General features: G+C 43.7%; 1 protein-coding gene and 1 long non-coding RNA gene across 3 annotated transcripts in view; one reads left to right on the top strand and one right to left on the bottom strand.

Moving 5' to 3' along the window:
* Positions 1-815: 815 nt before the first annotated feature.
* PARP3 (poly(ADP-ribose) polymerase family member 3) overlaps positions 816-18,740 on the bottom strand; it is a 28,172-nt gene continuing 10,247 nt past the window's right edge. For both annotated transcript variants that reach the window (XM_081850483.1, XM_081850484.1), the window contains exons 4-11: positions 15,806-16,000; positions 7,067-7,202; positions 6,131-6,357; positions 4,304-4,471; positions 4,007-4,093; positions 2,689-2,866; positions 1,442-1,588; positions 816-1,332 (exon numbers count right to left, since the gene is read on the bottom strand). In XM_081850483.1, coding sequence (XP_081706609.1) covers positions 1,163-1,332; positions 1,442-1,588; positions 2,689-2,866; positions 4,007-4,093; positions 4,304-4,471; positions 6,131-6,357; positions 7,067-7,202; positions 15,806-16,000 — 1,308 coding nt within the window. In that variant the 3' untranslated portion in view covers positions 816-1,162. The remainder of the gene's footprint in view (positions 1,333-1,441; positions 1,589-2,688; positions 2,867-4,006; positions 4,094-4,303; positions 4,472-6,130; positions 6,358-7,066; positions 7,203-15,805; positions 16,001-18,740) is intronic.
* On the top strand, positions 4,478-17,431 carry LOC309335465. Its single transcript, XR_014153524.1, has 3 exons — positions 4,478-5,953; positions 6,540-6,591; positions 17,053-17,431. It is a non-coding gene; the product is annotated as an uncharacterized lncRNA (long non-coding RNA).

Here is an 18,740-nt window from a genome sequence, read left to right as displayed (position 1 = left end):
AGTTTGCCCAAGGACAAATTGTACAGTGGCTGCAGAGTCTCTGGTGCAAACATTCTCTTTTATTGCCCTTGTGCACAGTGACATTCGAACAGGCCTTTTACAGGGGATTGATTGCCTGGCTGGATTTTGACGATTATTGTTGTTGCTGCTCCTGTGGTGGGTTTTATCCTCTCCTTTAATTTTCCTGTTCACATTTTTCACTATTGCTTCTCAGTGCAGCATTGCATTGCGACGACAGGTGGGTTGAAATATTATAAATAAAGTAAATGCAGTAGCAGTTCCTTGACCACATGGAGGAAACAACAAAAAAACCCACCCCATATTCCTCCCACCCATTTGCACTTTGCCAGATGTGCGACAACCCATTTACCTCAGGGAATGCACAAAGGAATACAACGTTTCAGTATGACTCAGAGGCATATCATACAAATTCTGCTGGATTACTTAGTGGAAGATGTGACTACAGTGGGTTTAGGTCACAGGCATGGCCAAACTTGGCCCTCCAGCTGTTTTGGGACTACAACTTCCATCATCCCTAGCTAACAGGACCAGTTGTCAGGGAGGATGGGAACTGTAGTCCCAAAAACAGCTGGAGGGCCAAGTTTAGCCATGCCTGGTTTAGGATGCTTAGTGCAGTGGTGTGTAACTGCGTTCGTGTCTGAGCATGCCACGTTTGAACCCGGTCACAGCCTTCAGAGATTCCTTTTCTTCATTTAGCCTCCCTGTGTAACTTGACTTCTACAGTGGGTGGGCCATATACGTGGATATTAGCTATGTGCCCAGGTAGACAGTAACAGGGAAGGAAAGACATTAGGTGGGCTTAACATACATTCTTTTATTTACAAGCCTTAAAGTGCTCTGAAAGGAGGAGGTGCCACTTGTCAGCATTTGGTTGTCTTCACCTTGTCAGACTTTCATCTGTATTACGGAGCCTAACACAGTCCTAAAACGAACTTGGAGAGTGGTTCTGCTTTCCTCAGCCCAGCTGGGACCCCAGAATTCATGAGTGAACCACTAAGAGCTGACAAACATGGCTGGCTACACCAAGGCAGTCCGACTGTGGACTGCCATATCACAGGCACGTTCCTGTTCAGTGCTAGGCAGACGAGGACCTCCTTGCTGCATAGGCTGGGCCTAGCAGGCGAGCCGCTCAAGAAACACCTCAGAAGCGGAGCTGAATAAGGTAGCGAATGCGGCACTGACTCTCCTGGTAGATCAGGTACTCGCTCTGGGAGAAGCAGGAGCTCTTGTACTTAGCCATAGGAACAGGCTTTCCTTGGGATACCAGCACTTTTTTCCCATCCAGGATTATCTCTTTATCCTGCGCAGGGTCTGGGGATAGCACAGCAAGCCAGAAACAAAGAAAGCGAGAGGGAGGTTAGCATATGATTTAACAGGCTGCAAAACATCACAACTGTTTCTTTCCAACCTTCAGGCTTACCTGGCTCAGTCACGCCGCGGGCCACGACACTGTCATAACCGTCTGGGGGCTTGCGGAGTGAACAGTCATCCTGGGTGATGTGATGCTCTTTGCCAAGGGCCACCTCGTTCAGGAACATAATCCCCACCCTATTGGAGGTGGTGCCAACTGAGGGGGGGGGGGAATAAGGAAAAAGAGGTCCCAGTGGTTAAAGTGATGGACAGCAGGTCCCCTGTTCGAGTCACATACACCGTACCGTATCCTTCCCTGTGCTCTGCTTCACATAGGCACACAAATCCAGTAGGATTAGTAAAGTAGGAGGATGATTATATCACAAACATATTCCAGCTTTCAAAAAATAATAATAATCTCTGCTGAACAGGACAGACAGATCCCATCATGGATAGTATTGTTTTCAGATGGCATTGCCAATATCCTCTTCAAAAATGCAACCACAGGTTTCATCCTCCTGAATGGAATAGGATGAAAGCAAAGAAGTTGCTCTTTCAAACTGGGGCTGCTAATTTGGACGTCTCCAACTTCCAACTTCTGTGAGGAAGGAATGGCTAGTGCCCCAATACTCTGTATTGGTCCAATCAGACATGCACACGTTTTAGATCTTCAGCAGGATAAAAGTTGCTAGCAGCCTGCTGTGCCACATCCCATACTGTTCTGGACTGTCCCATAACTGTCAAAAGCACTTTTTCCAGTGGGCTGGGGTGGTCTTATCCAATTAGTATGGATTGGCAAAAAAATGGGATGCCCTGCTTCTGGAAGAGGATGTGCTTTCCACTAGAGCAAAGCCAAAGACCACCATGGTGTACATTCTCCAATCTGGAACAGATTTTCACCCAATTGGCGCTAGAAGCCTCTAAGGTTCGTTTCTAGTTTACAAGGTTACAAAAGACCTAAGTGCTTGTGGAAAGCGCCAGAAGGGACACAGCCAGGATCACTTAATGGAAATAGTTAAATACAGGCATATAAATGCACACTTTTCAGTTTTACCTCCCTTTCTCATATCTATATCTATATACGCGAAAAGTAGCAGTGGCAGCTTTTAAAAGCATGTCGACATGGACCAGGGGTATCTGTATGGACCTGCCTTCTGCCCTGCCACTATTAAGACCAGAGAAGCAGCAGCAGCAGCAGCAGCAGCAGCAGCAGCAGCAGCAGAGAAAGGCGGCAAACCACTGAGAAAATGGTGGAAAGAACAAGAGGGGCAGCAGCCCTTGCAGCCCAAAGGGAGCACCGAGTGTTGGTTGCCTCACCGTATCCTGCCGATTTACTGTTCTCCGATGCAAAGTAAAGGCCCTTGCCCACACGCCCACCGGAGTGCGGCATGATGCGTAGACCACTCTTCAGGATGGCTGCAATGACAGCCACGTTGGTGCCGTGCCAAAGCAGTCTCCTGTTCTCCAGGTGGCTGTGAGCCTTGAAACGGTTGCCCTGTTAGCAGAATGGGGTGGGGATCGAAAAAGAAGTTCAGCAAGCAGAGCTCTCCCTCCATGTGAAGGGTGCAATTTTATGCTTATGGGCAGCAAGATAAGCCTTCTGTTGGGAGCACCGAGCATGGCTTGTACACACTGCAAAACTGAACTGTGACTAGTCAGCCACGTGTCGCAGGGCACCTATGGAGCATGAACTGGTGAGAATGTGTCCTCTTCCCCACTCCCTCCCAACACCAACCTACTGCCTACCAGCAGAGACACCTTTACAGAAAAAGGAAGTGGGAAGACGTTTCTCTTTCGGTTGTTGGTTGTATTTTCACTCGTATAAACTGGGGTCAGATAGTGAGGCATGGAGAGCCCCTTCCCCCCGCTTCCCCCTGACCTGAGTTTCCCCATCCCTGATCTACAGTGACAATCCTGTGTTAAGAGGCAAAGAGTCCTCCTTTGGGGTTGTAGCTTGACTAGAGGGTCTCTGGTTTCTTCTGCCACCGTGTAGCCACTCTGGGTCTTGGGAATCCAAAGCTGCCGTTTCTCAACTCAAGAGCACCTCCAGAACCACTGACAACATTTGGGCACTGCCCCACAACATGCAAGTTCTCTAGACAGCATCGGTCTGCTCTGGCTGGCACCCGCAGTGCTGTGATACCTAGCCAGTAACAGAGGGTTGTAGCTCTTTACACAAAAGCATCTGCTAGGTTCATTATGGGCCCTGCTGCTATACAGAGTGACGGATGCCAAGGGCTGCCAACCAGCACAATGGGGGAAGGGCTGAGGCTCAGTAGGAGAGCCCATGCTTTGCATGTAAAAGGTCCCACAGAGACCCCTGCCTAAAACCCAGGAGAGACACTGCCAGCCAGTGCTGGAATTCTGAGCTCAAAGGGCTCCATTTCAGGCAGCTTCCTATGTTCCACAAGGGACCCTGGCACTGCTGGAACCAAAGGAGAATAAGCCAGGAACTGCCATTCAGGGCCTTTCCTTGTTGCTATGCGCCTAGGTCTATTCTGCCTGGTGCCAGAGGCAGCTGCAAAGTGAGATGCTCTGGGTGGTTTTGCTCAAAGACAGAGACAATTTCAGGCAACTGGCAGAAGTACACATAGTCAGTTAACAGAAGGGAAGGGGCCCTGCCAGTAGACCTTACCTCGCCCTCTCTGTTCACCTTCCAGATGTTCAGGACTTGAAGCTTCCGATAAGTGCAGCCTGTCTTCTCTACATAGTTTACAATCAGCTAATTGCAGGGAGCAGGAGAGAAGCAGAGGAAGAAAGTGATCATTAAAGCACTGAGGCAGACAGAGGAAAATGGAAAGTGCAGAGAATCAACATTTCCCCCCTGCATGCTGCCCCCACTTTTCAGAGGTCCCGTGCTTCCAACACAGGGGCATGCATAGCACAGTACCACAGCAACCAGACTGGGAAGCTTCCTGTAGGGTCACCCTACCTTATAATCCTCCGATGATGGGTCTACCAGGGTGAGTTCGCACTTTAAGAGCCCATAGTCCTTGTCCACTGGGTGTGGGACCTCTTCCACCTTCATTTCCTCCTCTTCTTCCTCTTCCTTCTTCTTCTGGGCCTGCATACTCTGGGCAAGTTCAATATCTGCCAGGACCTATCAGGAAAGGGAACCAATCTTCACAAACACTGGTGGTGGGAGGAACCATTTGACACTTACACTGCCATCCTATGTGAGCCTCACTTCCAAGTAAACATATCTAGGACTGTTCTATTGGTAGCCCATTTCAGCTAGGGAAATCTCATTGGTGCTCTAGCTTGAAATCAAAAGGGGGGGAAGGTTACGGTTTTTCATATGTTTTCAATATTGCTACTGGGGGTGGTGTGTGTGTGTGTGTGTGTGTGTGTGTGTGAGAGAGAGAGAGAGAGAGAGAATGAATTCAATAGTGTTTCTTTGTTTTTGGTTGTTAGTTTGCTAATGTTAATATTGTTTTGTAGATTATGAACGCTGTAGTGCTTTGTGAATCTTATAATATGACTTGTGGTTGTGCTGCTTGGCTATGTTTGAGCTGCTTTGTTAATAGTGTTTTATAGAAGGTGGTTGTTTTACAGATGATTTCTAATTGCTTTAATGATGATTTGTTAATTATTTTATATGAGTTATGTTTTAATTGCGATGTTCTATTATGTTATTGCTGTTTATTGTTTGCGAGCTGCTTCGTCAATTGTGCGAGTGAAAAGCCACATAGAAATGTAACGAATGAAATGAAATGAAGAAAGAGAGACTCTTGACCTCAAGAGTGGAAGCGATTATTAACCCTGAAGGCTGCACCCACTAAGCAGCCATTTTGGGTACTGAGGGCTTATAGTGCAAAATCATAACTGGACCAAAGTTATTGGCCTTTTTGTTTTGTTAGTTCTCAAGATTATACCCTTCAGTTTCGAAAGGCTGCAGCTTGTTGGCAGAACAGCTGCATGCAGATGGTCCATCACAGGGAGCTGCTGCCAATCAGTGTAGACAACATGGAGCTACATGGACAAAAGGTCTAACTTCGCATAAGGCAGCTACTGTGTTTCCATTGTTTGCAGGCAAGGCTATGGCTTAATGGTAGAACATCTGCTTTCCATGCAGACGGTCCCTGGTTTGATCTCCAGGTAGGGTTGGGAATGTTCCCATCTGAAACCCTGGGGAGCTGCAGTTATTCAGGGTCAGCAGTACTCAGCTGCTGGATGGATTCATGGTGTGACTCAGTATAAGGCAGATTCCTATGTTCCTTTCTTTTTGTAGTGGTTTCAGCTCTCATTCCTATAGTACTAAACACTGCAGTAGCTGGGACAGAGCAACAGGGGTCCTTTACCTTTTTACCTTTACTAAACACTGCAAATTGAACTGCTATAAAGGCTTCCATTATTATGTTTAATATTAAAATACTTATTCTGCTATCTTTTAGCACAGGTAAAAAAAGACTGTGCAGTAGACACAGCATGGGACCGAGTGAGCAGAACCTATGGCCACTGGAGTTCCCTCTCAAACATTTAAAACACATTTCTGGCCAATTACCCACACACCATTTTTCTCGTTTGACAGGGTCATTGAGCAGCTTTGGGCCCCAGACAGAACCTGTGGCTGTCAGAGCAGGTAAGGAAGCATAGCAGTACAGAATTTTTGTGTCAGTGAGGATACTTCATTGCTGCATAGGCAAGACCTTGGTCTCGCAGTCTGAGCATGCAAGACTCTTGACAGAGCCTTCCACAGCACAGAGATGTCTCTTGCTCTAATGGCACAGGGATTGGCCCAGTTCTTGGAGCTCCTTACCAGCAGCATGTCCTTTTTGGCTTGGACAACCTCCTGAGTGCTGATGGGTGGAGGCCGAGCTCGGCCAAAGTTGTGGGGGATGATGGTGTAGAAGCGAGAGGAGAGTTCCTCCAGCTGCTTCTGAGAAGGCGGCTGCTTCTGCAGTGCTGTCTCAATGGCCTCCAGAGCTTCAAAGCCTTTGGCAATTTGCTGCTTGCTCAGTTTCCCCAGGGGCATCTTCTTCACATCTGGGAAAGGGGATTAAAAAGGGTGACATGAGGAAGTTTGGCAGAGATCAGTGTAACAACTCTGTGGACTTCCAAGAACCCTACAAATCAGTAGCTGAAACCACCCAGATCAGAACGCCACTACTTAGTTCAATTCATGCCCCTTTTCACTCTATGACTGAACCACTTTCTGCTCTTCCCAGGTTGGTCTTCATTTGTGACCAAGGACCAAAGAATCAAATCTCACCAGTACAGGTGGCCTGAGCTTCTCTCCCTCTCCCTCCTCCCCATAACCGAGTTTTCTCTCACTAATTGGTTTAGCTTGATGTTGTTACAACTATATATACCAGCTTTCTCTATTAGCCAAATGGACAGCAAACCACAATAAACAGATAATGTATGTTTGATGCCAAGAGCAGGCAAGATGGAGATATCATAGAGTTGGGAGAGACTCCAGGGTCATCTAGACCCTGCAATGCAGGAATCTCAGCTAAAGCATCCATGACAAGTGGCCATCCAACCTCTGCTGAAAAACCTCCAAGGAAGGAGAGTCCACCGCCTCTCATGGGAGTCTATTCTGCTGCCAAACAGTTCTTAGTCAGAAAGTTTTTCGAATGTTTAGTCGGACTCTCTTTTCTTGTAACTTGAAGCCATTGGGTGCTTCTCCCACCTGCTGCAAAGCAAACAACAACAACCCAACCCACCACCAAAAGATCCCTTGACCCTTTACCTAAATTCATGGTCTGCATGGCATCCTTAAACATGTCGTTGCTGAAGATGAGGGAGACCAGCTCCTGTGTAGGCTTGTCCAAGGTGCAGGGCCGTATCCTTTGCTTGGATAGCTTCACTCCATCTACACTGTCCACCTTGGAAACAGCAAAGAACCAACCTGGGTCTGGATATACACGCAATTCAGCTTCTTCTAGTGGGGCTGGACTTCACCCTTAGATTCACAGTAGGACACACAAGCTTTTACCTGGCAGTGAACACCTTTCAAAATAACAGGACTTAAGCAAGCACCCTTGAGCAAATGGACCTGCACATGGAAATGCTAACTGACTTCCATTAACTTCACCAACCCTGACGCAGTTCACTCACTACAAGAGATTATTCATGTTTTCTAACTCACACAGACCTTGAAAACCTGCAGGAGTCCTCTAAATCACTGATAACCAGGAGATAGACTGTGATTAGGCTGCTAGGATAACTTTGTGAGGATTGGATTGGTGATCGAAGATCGCACATAGCCTCAACCAGGAGCCTTAACCAGGTGATGGTGCTCTGCCCGGCTACTGACAGCATTGTTGCCTCTTACTAATGGTGTGGGGCAGAGACAGAATGGCAACTTGGTTGGGGCTGTGCAGGCACACCAGCAGAACTCATCTGGCACTCTCAGCGCCAGATTCAGAAAAGTAGTCCCGCCAGTTGAAGCCCACCCAAGTACTTTCGCTAGCGCAATGGGGCTTACCCCCTCCTTCCCTCCCCCGGCACCCCTGGGTCTGGTGGGCATCAGGGGAACCCCTGGAACAGTGGGTGAGAGAGAGGAAAGGGCAGATAATTCAACCAGGCAAGCAGAGGTGCTTAATGCTATGCTGAACTCCTTCAGTCACTGGTTGGCCCACAAGAGGTGCCTGATGCTATAATGCTCAAGGATCAACCATCTGGCTCTCCAAATGAGGCCTCCCACTGGTCCTTGGGCCAAAGCTATGGTGTGTGTATGGGTATGAAAGGACAGGGACCAGATTCTCCCAGACACATCCAAAGAAGAATTGTAGAGTTGGAAGGGACCACGAGGGTCATCTAGTCCAACCCCTGCAATGCAGGAATCTTTTGCCCAACCTGGGTCTTGAACCCACAACCCTGAGATGAACAGCCTCATTCTCTACCAACTGAGCTATCCCAGGTCTCTTCCCTGAACTTTGTGCTTTCATTTCAAAAAGTCCACAGCACCATATGTTCTGAAACAACCAAAATGGACAGTAATGAATAAGAAGTAAACCCACTCCTGGGCTTAGTGTGTTCTGGACACTGTGTGCCAAAGTATTGGGACGACTGATAAAGAAGCAGTGGACCACTATTTTTTAGTTTGATTAATCTGTTACTTATTTTACCATAGTGATTTACCGTGCAATCTTAGGTATGCTTACAGAGTAAAGGTAAAGGTAAAGGTACCCCTGCCCGTACGGGCCAGTCTTGACAGACTCTGGGGTCGTGCGCCCATCTCACTCAAGAGGCCAGGGGCCAGCGCTGTCCGGAGACACTTCCGGGTCACGTGGCCAGCGTGACAAAGCTGCATCTGGCGAGCCAGAGCCGCACACGGAAACGCCGTTTACCTTCCCGCTGGTAAGCGGTCCCTATTTATCTACTTGCACCCGGGGGTGCTTTCGAACTGCTAGGTTGGCAGGCGCTGGGACCGAGCAGCGGGAGCGCACCCCGCCAAAGGGATTCGAACCGCCGACCTTTCGATCAGCAAGTCCTTTTTTTTTTTTTTTTTTGCATTTTAAATTTTTTTATTAATTTCATTCTAAATACAATATATCCGAAATACAGAACTTTCCATTCATTTTTGACTTCCTTCAGCGACGTTGACATTCCTTCGAATTTGAGTCTTTGAAACACATTCCATCCTTACATATTGCCATACATATCTCCCTTTATACATTATTTCGATTTGAACAATACTTGTTAATTCTTTACAGTGCCTCTTTAAAACCCACTAGCGTTGTGTTTAGAAAACATTTATTCTCCAGATAACCCACAAATTTCCCCCAATCTTCAATAAACTTTTGATCTTTTAGGTATCTTAATTTCCCTGTCAATTTATCCAACTCAGCATACTCTGTCAATTTTGCTCTCCACTCTGCAACTGTTGGCATTTCTTCCTGCTTCCACCTCTGAGCTATCACAATTCTGGCTGCTGTAACCGCGTACTGGAATAGTTTACAATCCTTTCTCCTGATGTCCTTTCCCATAATACATAGTAGAAAAGCTTCTGGCTTTTTAACAAAAGTGTAACCTAGCATCTTTTTCAATTCATTATATACATCCTCCCAGAAGCTTTTAACTTTCTTGCACTCCCACCATTGATGATAAAACGTCCCCTCCATAAGTTTACACTTCCAACACTTATTGTCTATCTTATACATCTTAGCTAATTTTACAGGAGTCATATACCACCTGTATTGCATCTTCATTACATTTTCTTTTAGTAATGTACAGGCTGTAAACTTTATATTCACTCTCCACAGCTTTTCCCAATCTTCCATTTGAATGTTATACCTTAAATCCCTTGCCCATTGTACCATCACTGACTTCACTTCCTCATCCTTCGTATTCCACTCCAGCAGTAATTTATACATTTTGGAAAGGTTTTTGTAATCACTATTTATTATCTCTTTTTGGAATGTTGATTCTTTTTCTACGTATCCTCTTTCCTTCACCTCTGTTTTAAACAGCTCATTTATCTGGAAATAATGCAGCCAACCTTGTGTGAGCATTTTGACCTGGTCGTATGGTTTAACTTTCCACTTCCCTCCTTCATAAAGAACCATATCTTCATACTTTCCCCATTTTTCCTTCATGTTAACTTTCTTTACACCTATCATCTCCTGTGGGGACAACCAGTGTGGTGTTCTTGGTTCTAATATATTTTTATATCTGTCCCAAACCTCTATTAACGGTCCTTTAAAAATGTGGCTACCGAATCCCCTATGCACTCTCTTTTTATCCTTCCATAAATACGCGTGCCACCCAAACCTGTTGTTGTACCCCTCCAGATCTAATAACTCTTTGTTCTCTAACTTTACCCAATCTTTTAACCAACACAGACATGCTGCTTCGTAATAAAGTCTCATGTCTGGTAAGGCGAAGCCCCCTCTTTCTATTGCGTCTGTTAACAACTTAAATTTAATTCTTGGTTTCTTCCCCTCCCAGACATATCTGGAAATCGCTTTTTGCCATTCTTTGAAGTCCTTTGTTCCTTTTAAAATGGGCAGTGTTTGGAACAGGAACAACAACCTGGGTAGCAGCATCATCTTCACCATGGAGATTCTTCCCCAGAATGATAGTTTCATCCTGGTCCAGAGCGTCAGATCTTTTTTAATTTTATTCCACACCGGTACATAGTTGTTTTGGTATAGGTCGATGTTTTTGTTGGTAATCCAGATACCTAAATATTTTATCTTTCTGACAACCTCAATTTCGGTTTGTTGTTGCAGTCTTGTAACCTCATCTTGCTCCATATTTTTAATAATCATCTTGGTCTTACTCTTATTCAATTTGAAACCTGCAAGATTCCCAAATTGTTCAACCTCATCCAGAAACGCCCTTATACTTTCTATAGGTTCTTCCACCGTTAAGACCACATCATCTGCATAGGCTTTAACCTTATACTCATTAAGGCCTAAAGTTACCCCTTTAATTTGTTTGTTTTGTCTGATTGCATTCAGTAACACCTCCAAAACCGTTATGAAGAGCAGAGGCGAGAGCGGGCAGCCCTGCCTCGTTCCTTTACATATTTTTATATCCTCAGTAATCACATTATTAATTATCAATCTCGCCTTCTGCTCTGTATAAATTGCCTTTATCCCATTTAAGAACTTTTGTCCCACCTCCATAGCTTCCAAATTCTTTAACATAAATTCCCAAATTACATTATCGAAGGCTTTCTCCGCGTCTAAGAAAATTAAACTTGCTGGTTTATCACATCTATCAGAAAGGTATTCAATGATGTTAACTATATTTCTCGTATTGTTTCTTATAAACCTTCCAGGAAGAAAGCCCGCTTGGTCTTCATGTATCAGCTTTATTAGTATCTTTTTTAATCTTTTAGCCAAAACTCCAGCGAATATTTTATAGTCCGTATTTAATAGGGAGATGGGTCTATAGTTCTTGATTTGAGTTAGGTCCGAGTCTTGTTTTGGGATGATTGTGATAAGGGCCTCTTTCCAGGAGCCAGGGATGTCTTTTCCTGTCAAGATGTTGTTCATTACATCAGTTAGCGGCGTCATTAGCGTGTCTTTCATTTCTTTATAGTAACTTGAAGTAAACCCATCTGGGCCCGGGGCCTTTCCTCTTTTTAATTCTTTTATCACTTCTTCTACCTCTTCTCTACAAATTGGGACATTTAGCTGTTCTCTTTGATTTGATGACATCTTCTTCACTATCTTTTCTTTTAGGTATCTTTCTATTTTTCTCTTATTGTTCCTTTCCTTGTACCTATACAGTTGCTCATAGAAATCCTGAAATCCTTTTCTAATTTCTTTCGAATCAGTTGTTTCTTTTCCATTTATTATTATTTTACTAATTGTATTTTGCTCTTTCCTTTTTTTGACTTGCCACGCAAGCCATTTTCCTGACTTATTTGCATATTCAAAGTTTTTTTGTCTTAGTCTTTTGATATTCCACTCAACCTCCTTATTAATTATCATGGCGAATTGCGTTTGAAGGGATTTTATTTCCTGCACTATCTTTTCGTTGTTTGGTTTTTTAATCAGTTTTTGTTCATAGTCCATAATCTGTCCCAAAATCTCTTTTGACCTCTTTTCCTTAATCTTGTTTTTCAGTGCGTTTTGTTGGATGAAGAGGCCCCTCATTACAGCTTTACTTGCATCCCACACCGTACTTGTTTTCACCCCTTTATCTAAGTTATCCAAAAAGTATTCCGCTAATTTCTTCCGCATTCTTTCAGTAAATTTTTGATCATCCCATAGATTATCATTTAGTCTCCATCTAAAAGTCCGTTCTTCTACTCCCTTCATCTCCATTTCTATTGGGTTATGGTCTGATATAACTTTGGCCTGAATTTCAATTTTCTTTATTCTTGGTGTCAGCTCACTCGATATCCATATTTGGTCAAGTCTTGAAAACGACTGATTCGGTTCCGAATGATAAGTGAATTGTTTCTCTAGGGGGTGTTTCAACCTCCATATATCTATTAAGTTGTAGTTTTTAATCAACGTAAAAAAGGTCTTGGGAAGTTTTCCTTCATTATTCTTTGATTTTCTTAATCTGTCCATTTCAATAGAGGTCACATCATTCATGTCTCCCATTATAATAATTTTCTGGTCCGCATATTCAAATAACTTTTCTTCCAATGAGCTAAAAAATTGTGTCTTATTTCCGTTAGGTGCATAAATCCCTACTATTATCATTGTCTCACCTTGCCAGCGAATGCGCACCGCAATTATTCTCCCTTCCTCATCCTTAAATAGTTGGTGAGCTTCGATTTTATTTTTAATATAGAGAACTACTCCCCTTTTTTTCTCTTTATCTGAGGAGATAAATTCATTCCCTAGCCTCCTATTGATCAAAATTTTCCTGTGTTTCTTAGCCACATGTGTCTCTTGAAGGCATATGACATCTAGATTTTTCTTTTTTAATATATGCTCGATACCATTCCGTTTCTTCTTATCGTTCATCCCATTGATGTTCCAACTCCATAATTTTAGTGTCATTTTTTTTTTTTTTTTAAAGAGTTAACCACTAATTAGATTTGGGTTTAAGTTTAAGTTTTTCGCTAAAACCTTTCTGTTTCTTCTTCTTCTTCCTCTTCTTCGTCTTCCTCCAACTTTCTTCTAATCTGTTCTTCCTCTTCTCCCAGCTCTGAGTCCTCCCTCTGTCTTGTTCCACCTTCAGCTCCTTTCAGTTCCTCCTCTCCTTGTTGAAGTTCTTTATATCTTCTGGTAAACTTTCCTATTTCCTCTGGGCTTGTTAATCTTCTTTTGACTCCTTTATAGAAAAAAGAGACGCCCTCCGGAAATTCCCAGCGGAAGTCTATCCTGTTTTTTTTAAGGAGTTGCACCAGTGGTTTATAAGATTCTCTCCGTTTCAAGAGTCTTATAGGTATATCTTTGAAAATAATTACGTAGTTCCCGTCAATGTACAGTCTCTTCTCTCTGTTCCTCTGTAGGATCAAATTTCTCATCTCCCTATCTTTGAATGTGATTAGGCAATCCCCAGGAAATCTCTTTACTTTACTTGACTTAATTTTCATCCTGTAGGCATTTTGTATTGTCTTTGCCACCTCCTCTTCCTCTAACTCCATCCATTGTGCTATCTCTTTTATTAATCTTTCCTTTATATTTTCATTTTGTAGTTCCGGGATCTGTCTAAATCTTAAGTTCACTTCTCTTTGTTTTAATTCATTCATCGCAATAGAGTCTTTTAATTCTTCCTGTGTTTTACTTAAATCTGCTATTTCATTTTTCATTTTTTCTTCTTCTCTTTTCATCTCTTTCATTTCCTGTTTAGTCTTTTTAAATCCCTCGTCTACTCTTTTCGCAACTTCTTTAATCTGTCCTTTAAGCTCGCTTACTGTCTCCTCGATTTTCTTGTCCATTTTTCCAATTTTGTTGTCTACCTGTTCTAGTTTTGTCTCTAAATTTTTCTCACTTTGCTTTATTTCTGCAAACATCCTCAATATTTCTGTTCTAAATTCCGTTTCTTGTTTTGATGCTCTCCTATCTGTTGGGGTTCCCCCCTCCGTCCCTTTTTTTTGATTGTATGACATTATCACTGGTCTCTGAATAACAAATATTCCTCTAAACTATACCTGTCTAATATTCTTATCCTTACTTATTACAAATACTATATTTGACCTCCAATGAGCATATATCGAGTCTCAAACACCTGCCATCATATACCAATAATAGAAAAACATAACTACTAGTAGTAAAAGTCAAAAAGACAGCCAAATCGAAAAAAAAGCACGGGGTAGTGCCTCCAGTTCCCCTCTATTTATAATATTTGGTCTGTTGTCTCTAGCCCCCCCCCCCCCAATGTTAAGGCAAGTTGTATGGTCACTGATTCTCAAAGATAGTCAATTTGTAGTCTTCTTGCCCCTATTCGGGCTAATCCAACCAGGATCTTCTTGCCCCTATTCGGGCTAATCCAACCGGGGTCTTAATAACCGTGGACCTTCTTTATGAATTTATGAGTCCGTGCCAGTCCCAATAATGATGATAAAGAGCAATATGACAGCAGTACTTAAAGCTTCATATATAGTCCAAATTTAGATATCAATTTTAATATATTAACTGTTTTCAAATTACCTATTCTTTACTAATAAAATTCGTATTCAGAGATATTAATCCAGCAAGTAAAGTGGGATTTCTGCAAAGCTGTCGCTTTACCGGTAGTCCAAAAAAAAAAAAGAAAAAAAAGAAAAAGAAAGTCCAGGAGAGACTCAGCTAGAAATTTCCTCAGTTATCAAATAAGGCAGTGCAGTGTTAAACACCTATCTTCGTAATAGATGGTCTGTTTTCGCCCCCGAGAGGGTTTCTTATTTAGCTTTCCAAAAAAAAAAAAAAGAAAAGAGAAAAAAAAAAAAGTGGGAGAAGAATGGCCACACAGCAAACATACGGTAGTAGGGTGAGGTAGCCCCCCAACGCTAGGGGTTATTTTATGATGTTTTATACCCCCAAAGTTAGACGTTTTCCTTTTTTTTAAGCCACTTAAATATGGCGTCCGCCGCTCCGTTCCTTTTCTGCCTTCCTTTCCTCCGCAATTAATATGGCGTCGGAGAGTCTTCTCACTGTTTAACTTTTCCACAGAGTTCTAAACGTCGATCTTCTCTAAATTTTCCGGGGTCTCCTCTACTCTAGAGACTGGGTTCCCCTCTATCACGCCTCTTCTCTGCTCCCTCTTAACTCCCCCCTTTCCTTTAGAATGAAAGGGTTTCTTTTTAAACTTTTAACTTATAAGTCCTGAGGGAGACGGAAACAGTAGCCGCTAGCGGCAACTTACTTTCTCTTTAGGCTCTGCTCGCCGCGCTGCGTCTTTTTAAATGAAGTCAAAACCACCGCCGAACTCGAATTTCCCTCCTGTCACTCGGAAACTTCCTTGTTGACCCACTCGTTATTAATATAAATATCTATTTTACGAGTCCGAGTTTCTTTGTATCGAGAGCGGAGCGCTATCCCTCGCAGGCTCGGGGCTTCGCTGAGTCGCCGTTGAAATCGCCGCTGTAATGGCCGCTCAACTGCCTACCGCTCGTTCCGTCGCACTCTTCACCTTTTTCCAAAGGTTACCTGACGACCGGACGAACGGCTGCTTGGCACTGCCGAGCACCTGGACCTCTGGACACCCACCAGAGGTTTGAACGGGAGGTTTTGGCGCCCTAAAAACCTCCTATTTTAGGCGAAACAGCTAGGGTTTCCTCCGCAGAAAGAACCCTCGCCTGCGGTCGGTTCCGCGCTCCACCGGAAGTCCCTCGATCAGCAAGTCCTAGGCGCTGAGGCTTTAACCCACAGCGCCACCTGCGTCCCTTTGCTTACAGAGTAGTTGCATTCAATTCAATAGGACTCATTTGCAAGTCGGATTGCACAGCCAACAAATCAACTAACCTAATTTTAAATGTATTAGTCTAGACTGTTTGCAATTAGGCTTTGTTTGTTTCTGCTGTTTTGCACTGACTTATGCCTCTCCCCAGTGTGCCAGTCTGCTCCCAGTGTATTCCTTGGCTCAGTACCTTCACGGTCACTTCCTGCTCCTCTTCATCATCTGCATGTTGCACCTCAATCAAGGTGTACTTGCCATCATGAGCCACAAAGTTCTCCCGGTCACCCCAGCTGTTTTTGGTCTTATCCCGAAATTTCTTCTCAAAATCCTTCTTGGCCGCCTCCAAGGATGGAAAGGTGTTGAGTTTTGACTGCCCGACTTCTCCCTGCAAGCAACGAGAGGAAAGGGAACACACATTAGCAAGAGACGGAAACTTCTGCATCTTCTCCCACGTATCTTGTGCTTCCTTTCTTAGTCTTGCAATGAAAGAAGGGCAGGGAAGGATGGTCAAGGACACGGCCATCCTCACAGGCAGGAACACTCATACCTTCCACAAAGTAGGGTAACCTATAGAGGGGGACATGTCCTTGCATGCAATTGTACACTTTAGAAGGACATCTTGTCTGCTGGAATATGTAGGTTCTGAAGGGACCACAACCTCTTTGTGGAAAGCACAATCCACCAACCCAGCCTTTGATACATGTTCTTCCACCAAGCTTCAGCCCTTCCCAGAGGAAACAGATAGCCTGCCAACTGAACACACAATGAGTCTCTGGTGCAGGCTTCTCTGTTGTACACAACGGTTCCCTGAAGTCCTTAATCTCCACTTTGAAGTGGAGGTAGATTTCCTTGCCCACTTAGTCCCATTTGCATTCTTTGCTCCCAGTCTTAGGGTGTTTAATCCTCCCCCCCTCCCCCACCTTCTGTAAGTGCAGCATATTTTAGAAAGGTGAAAATAATCCAGGAGTGGCTTCTCTTGATGTCTGAGCAACGATGAATTGTAATAAATATAAAGTGCCTCCAGAGTGGAAACTCAATTTAGGTCATTAGCAGCTGGAGTCTGGAGGCACACAGATTTATCACCTGGGTGTCTCAGAGATGCTTTTACAAAAAGAAAAAGAGAAAAATACTGCCCAAGAGCCATTTTAGCATTTCAGGCGGCCATCTTCTAGCCACTTACCTAGGTGCAAGCCCTATTGAACTCATTGGGACTTACTCCTGAGTAGACATTGTTTATGATTACCCTGGTGCACTGCAAGAGACTTGCAGAGTAGATAAAATCATTCTCTATTTTTCCTGTTACCTCTATTTCTTACAGCACCTCAAGATTCTCATAAAAGTTTTAGTGAAGTAGCTAATAACATGTGCCTAATTCTGTATTTCTTTTTTCTCTCCCCACTCCTTCTCCCTTTCTCATTTTGCCTGGAATTTTCTGAGATCAGCATCTGTTCCTAAATATTGGAATCTCTCTCCAACAAAAGCAAAGGCATATGACGATAAAATGATCCTACTGATTTGCACTGTTCTGCAAGGTTTGGGATGCACCTCCTAGAGACATATATTCTTCTTGCACCAGGTCCTCTAATCAGCTTGGCTTTCAAGTTTTTAGCATGGGTATGTAAACAGCTGTACATATTGTTCCTCTTTAAATATTTTATACACATTTTTTCCCTACTGTAAAGGAAATTTTGTATTAGTTTTTATAGAATGCTTGTCATCTGTTTACAAGGGACGCAGGTGGCGCTGTGGGTTAAACCACAGAGCCTAGGACTTGCCGATCAGAAGTTCAGCGGTTCGAATCCCTGTGACGGGATGAGCTCCTAAACGGCATTTCCGTGCGCTGCTCTGGTTCGCCAGAAGCAGCTTAGTCATGCTGGCCACATTACCCAGAAGCTGTACGCCGGCTCCCTCGGCCAATAAAGCGAGATGAGCGCCACAACCCCAGAGTCGGTCACGACTGGACCTAATGGTCAGGGGTCCCTTTACCTTTACCTTTGTCATCTGTTTATGGAGGCAGTTCTGGCCAGGGGACTCAAAAGGTCGTAGAAGGTGCAACAGGTCAGCACAGGAAACTAACCTGGGGGTGGAATGAAGCTTAGTTACCATGTCCATGTGTGAGTGTGTGTGTGTGGGGGGGGAGTAACTTAGCAAAACTGTGGACTCCTCCAGACAACCTGTTTATTGAGCATTCATCTCAATTTGCTTGCAAACAAATCCTTCTGATTTGTTTGCAGGAAGATTATATGACAATGAGCATCCATCCTTATCTGTTTGCAGGGAAGTCATATGCCTGCCTGTCCATCTGTTTTTATCCAACACTTTATAGTGCATTTCCCTGCCACTTTCCTAACTGCAAAAGACATCTATATAACTATATCTGTATTTATGTTGTTTAAAAAGTGGTTTTGTTGCACCTGAGCACTTGAATCCACTTTCATTGCGCAAACCTAAATTTACAGTGTGCCTGTGTCTGGAGTTGGCTTCTACTGTCCTTCTGATTAACTAGGAGGCTGGAATGATGAATCATACATATAAATGATGCTGGCAAACAATCAGAGAGAGATGGGAGAGCTAGGAAACAGAAAAAGTCACAGTTGCAGAGAATCCAGAATTCAGGGACAAAAGAAGCTGAGCTGAAAGCACTGAGATTGACTGGGGCACTGCCAATGAATTAGGATGGAGCAAAAGGAATTCCTTTATTGGTCTTAAGCTAAAGTAGGGAAGCAGTTTGTATAAGCCTTACGTAGATAGACTATAAAAATAGCATGGGGGGAAAATGCATCTAATTGCTCTTATCGGCAACTGCTAAAACCACAGGAGCGGCTAGGTTAGCTGGTTTGTTCATCTGCTCCTCATGGAGAAGGTTGCAGCCATGCTACTATAATGTCAGCTACAGCGAGTACGGAAAGTTAAAGCTATTGTTAGTTTCTGTTTGCCATCTCTATTTATGCCGAATTAATTCAGAAAGGGTTTCTTTTGGCTTGGATGCTCCTTGACAGCAGCCATGAGATTTCTTCCTAGCAGTTTCTGTTCCAGACATTGCAAATTATAGACAAGATGGATTGTTTCAAGAAGTGGCAGAAAGACATATCTAAATTTGTCTGGCAGGGCAAAAAACCCAGAAT

The sequence above is a fragment of the Podarcis erhardii genome (genome assembly GCF_964252035.2).
Source record: "Podarcis erhardii genome assembly, chromosome: 2".
Classification (NCBI taxonomy): domain Eukaryota; kingdom Metazoa; phylum Chordata; class Lepidosauria; order Squamata; family Lacertidae; genus Podarcis; species Podarcis erhardii.
The sequence above is the reverse complement of the archived record's forward strand: the minus strand, read 5'-3'. Positions and strand labels throughout refer to the sequence as shown.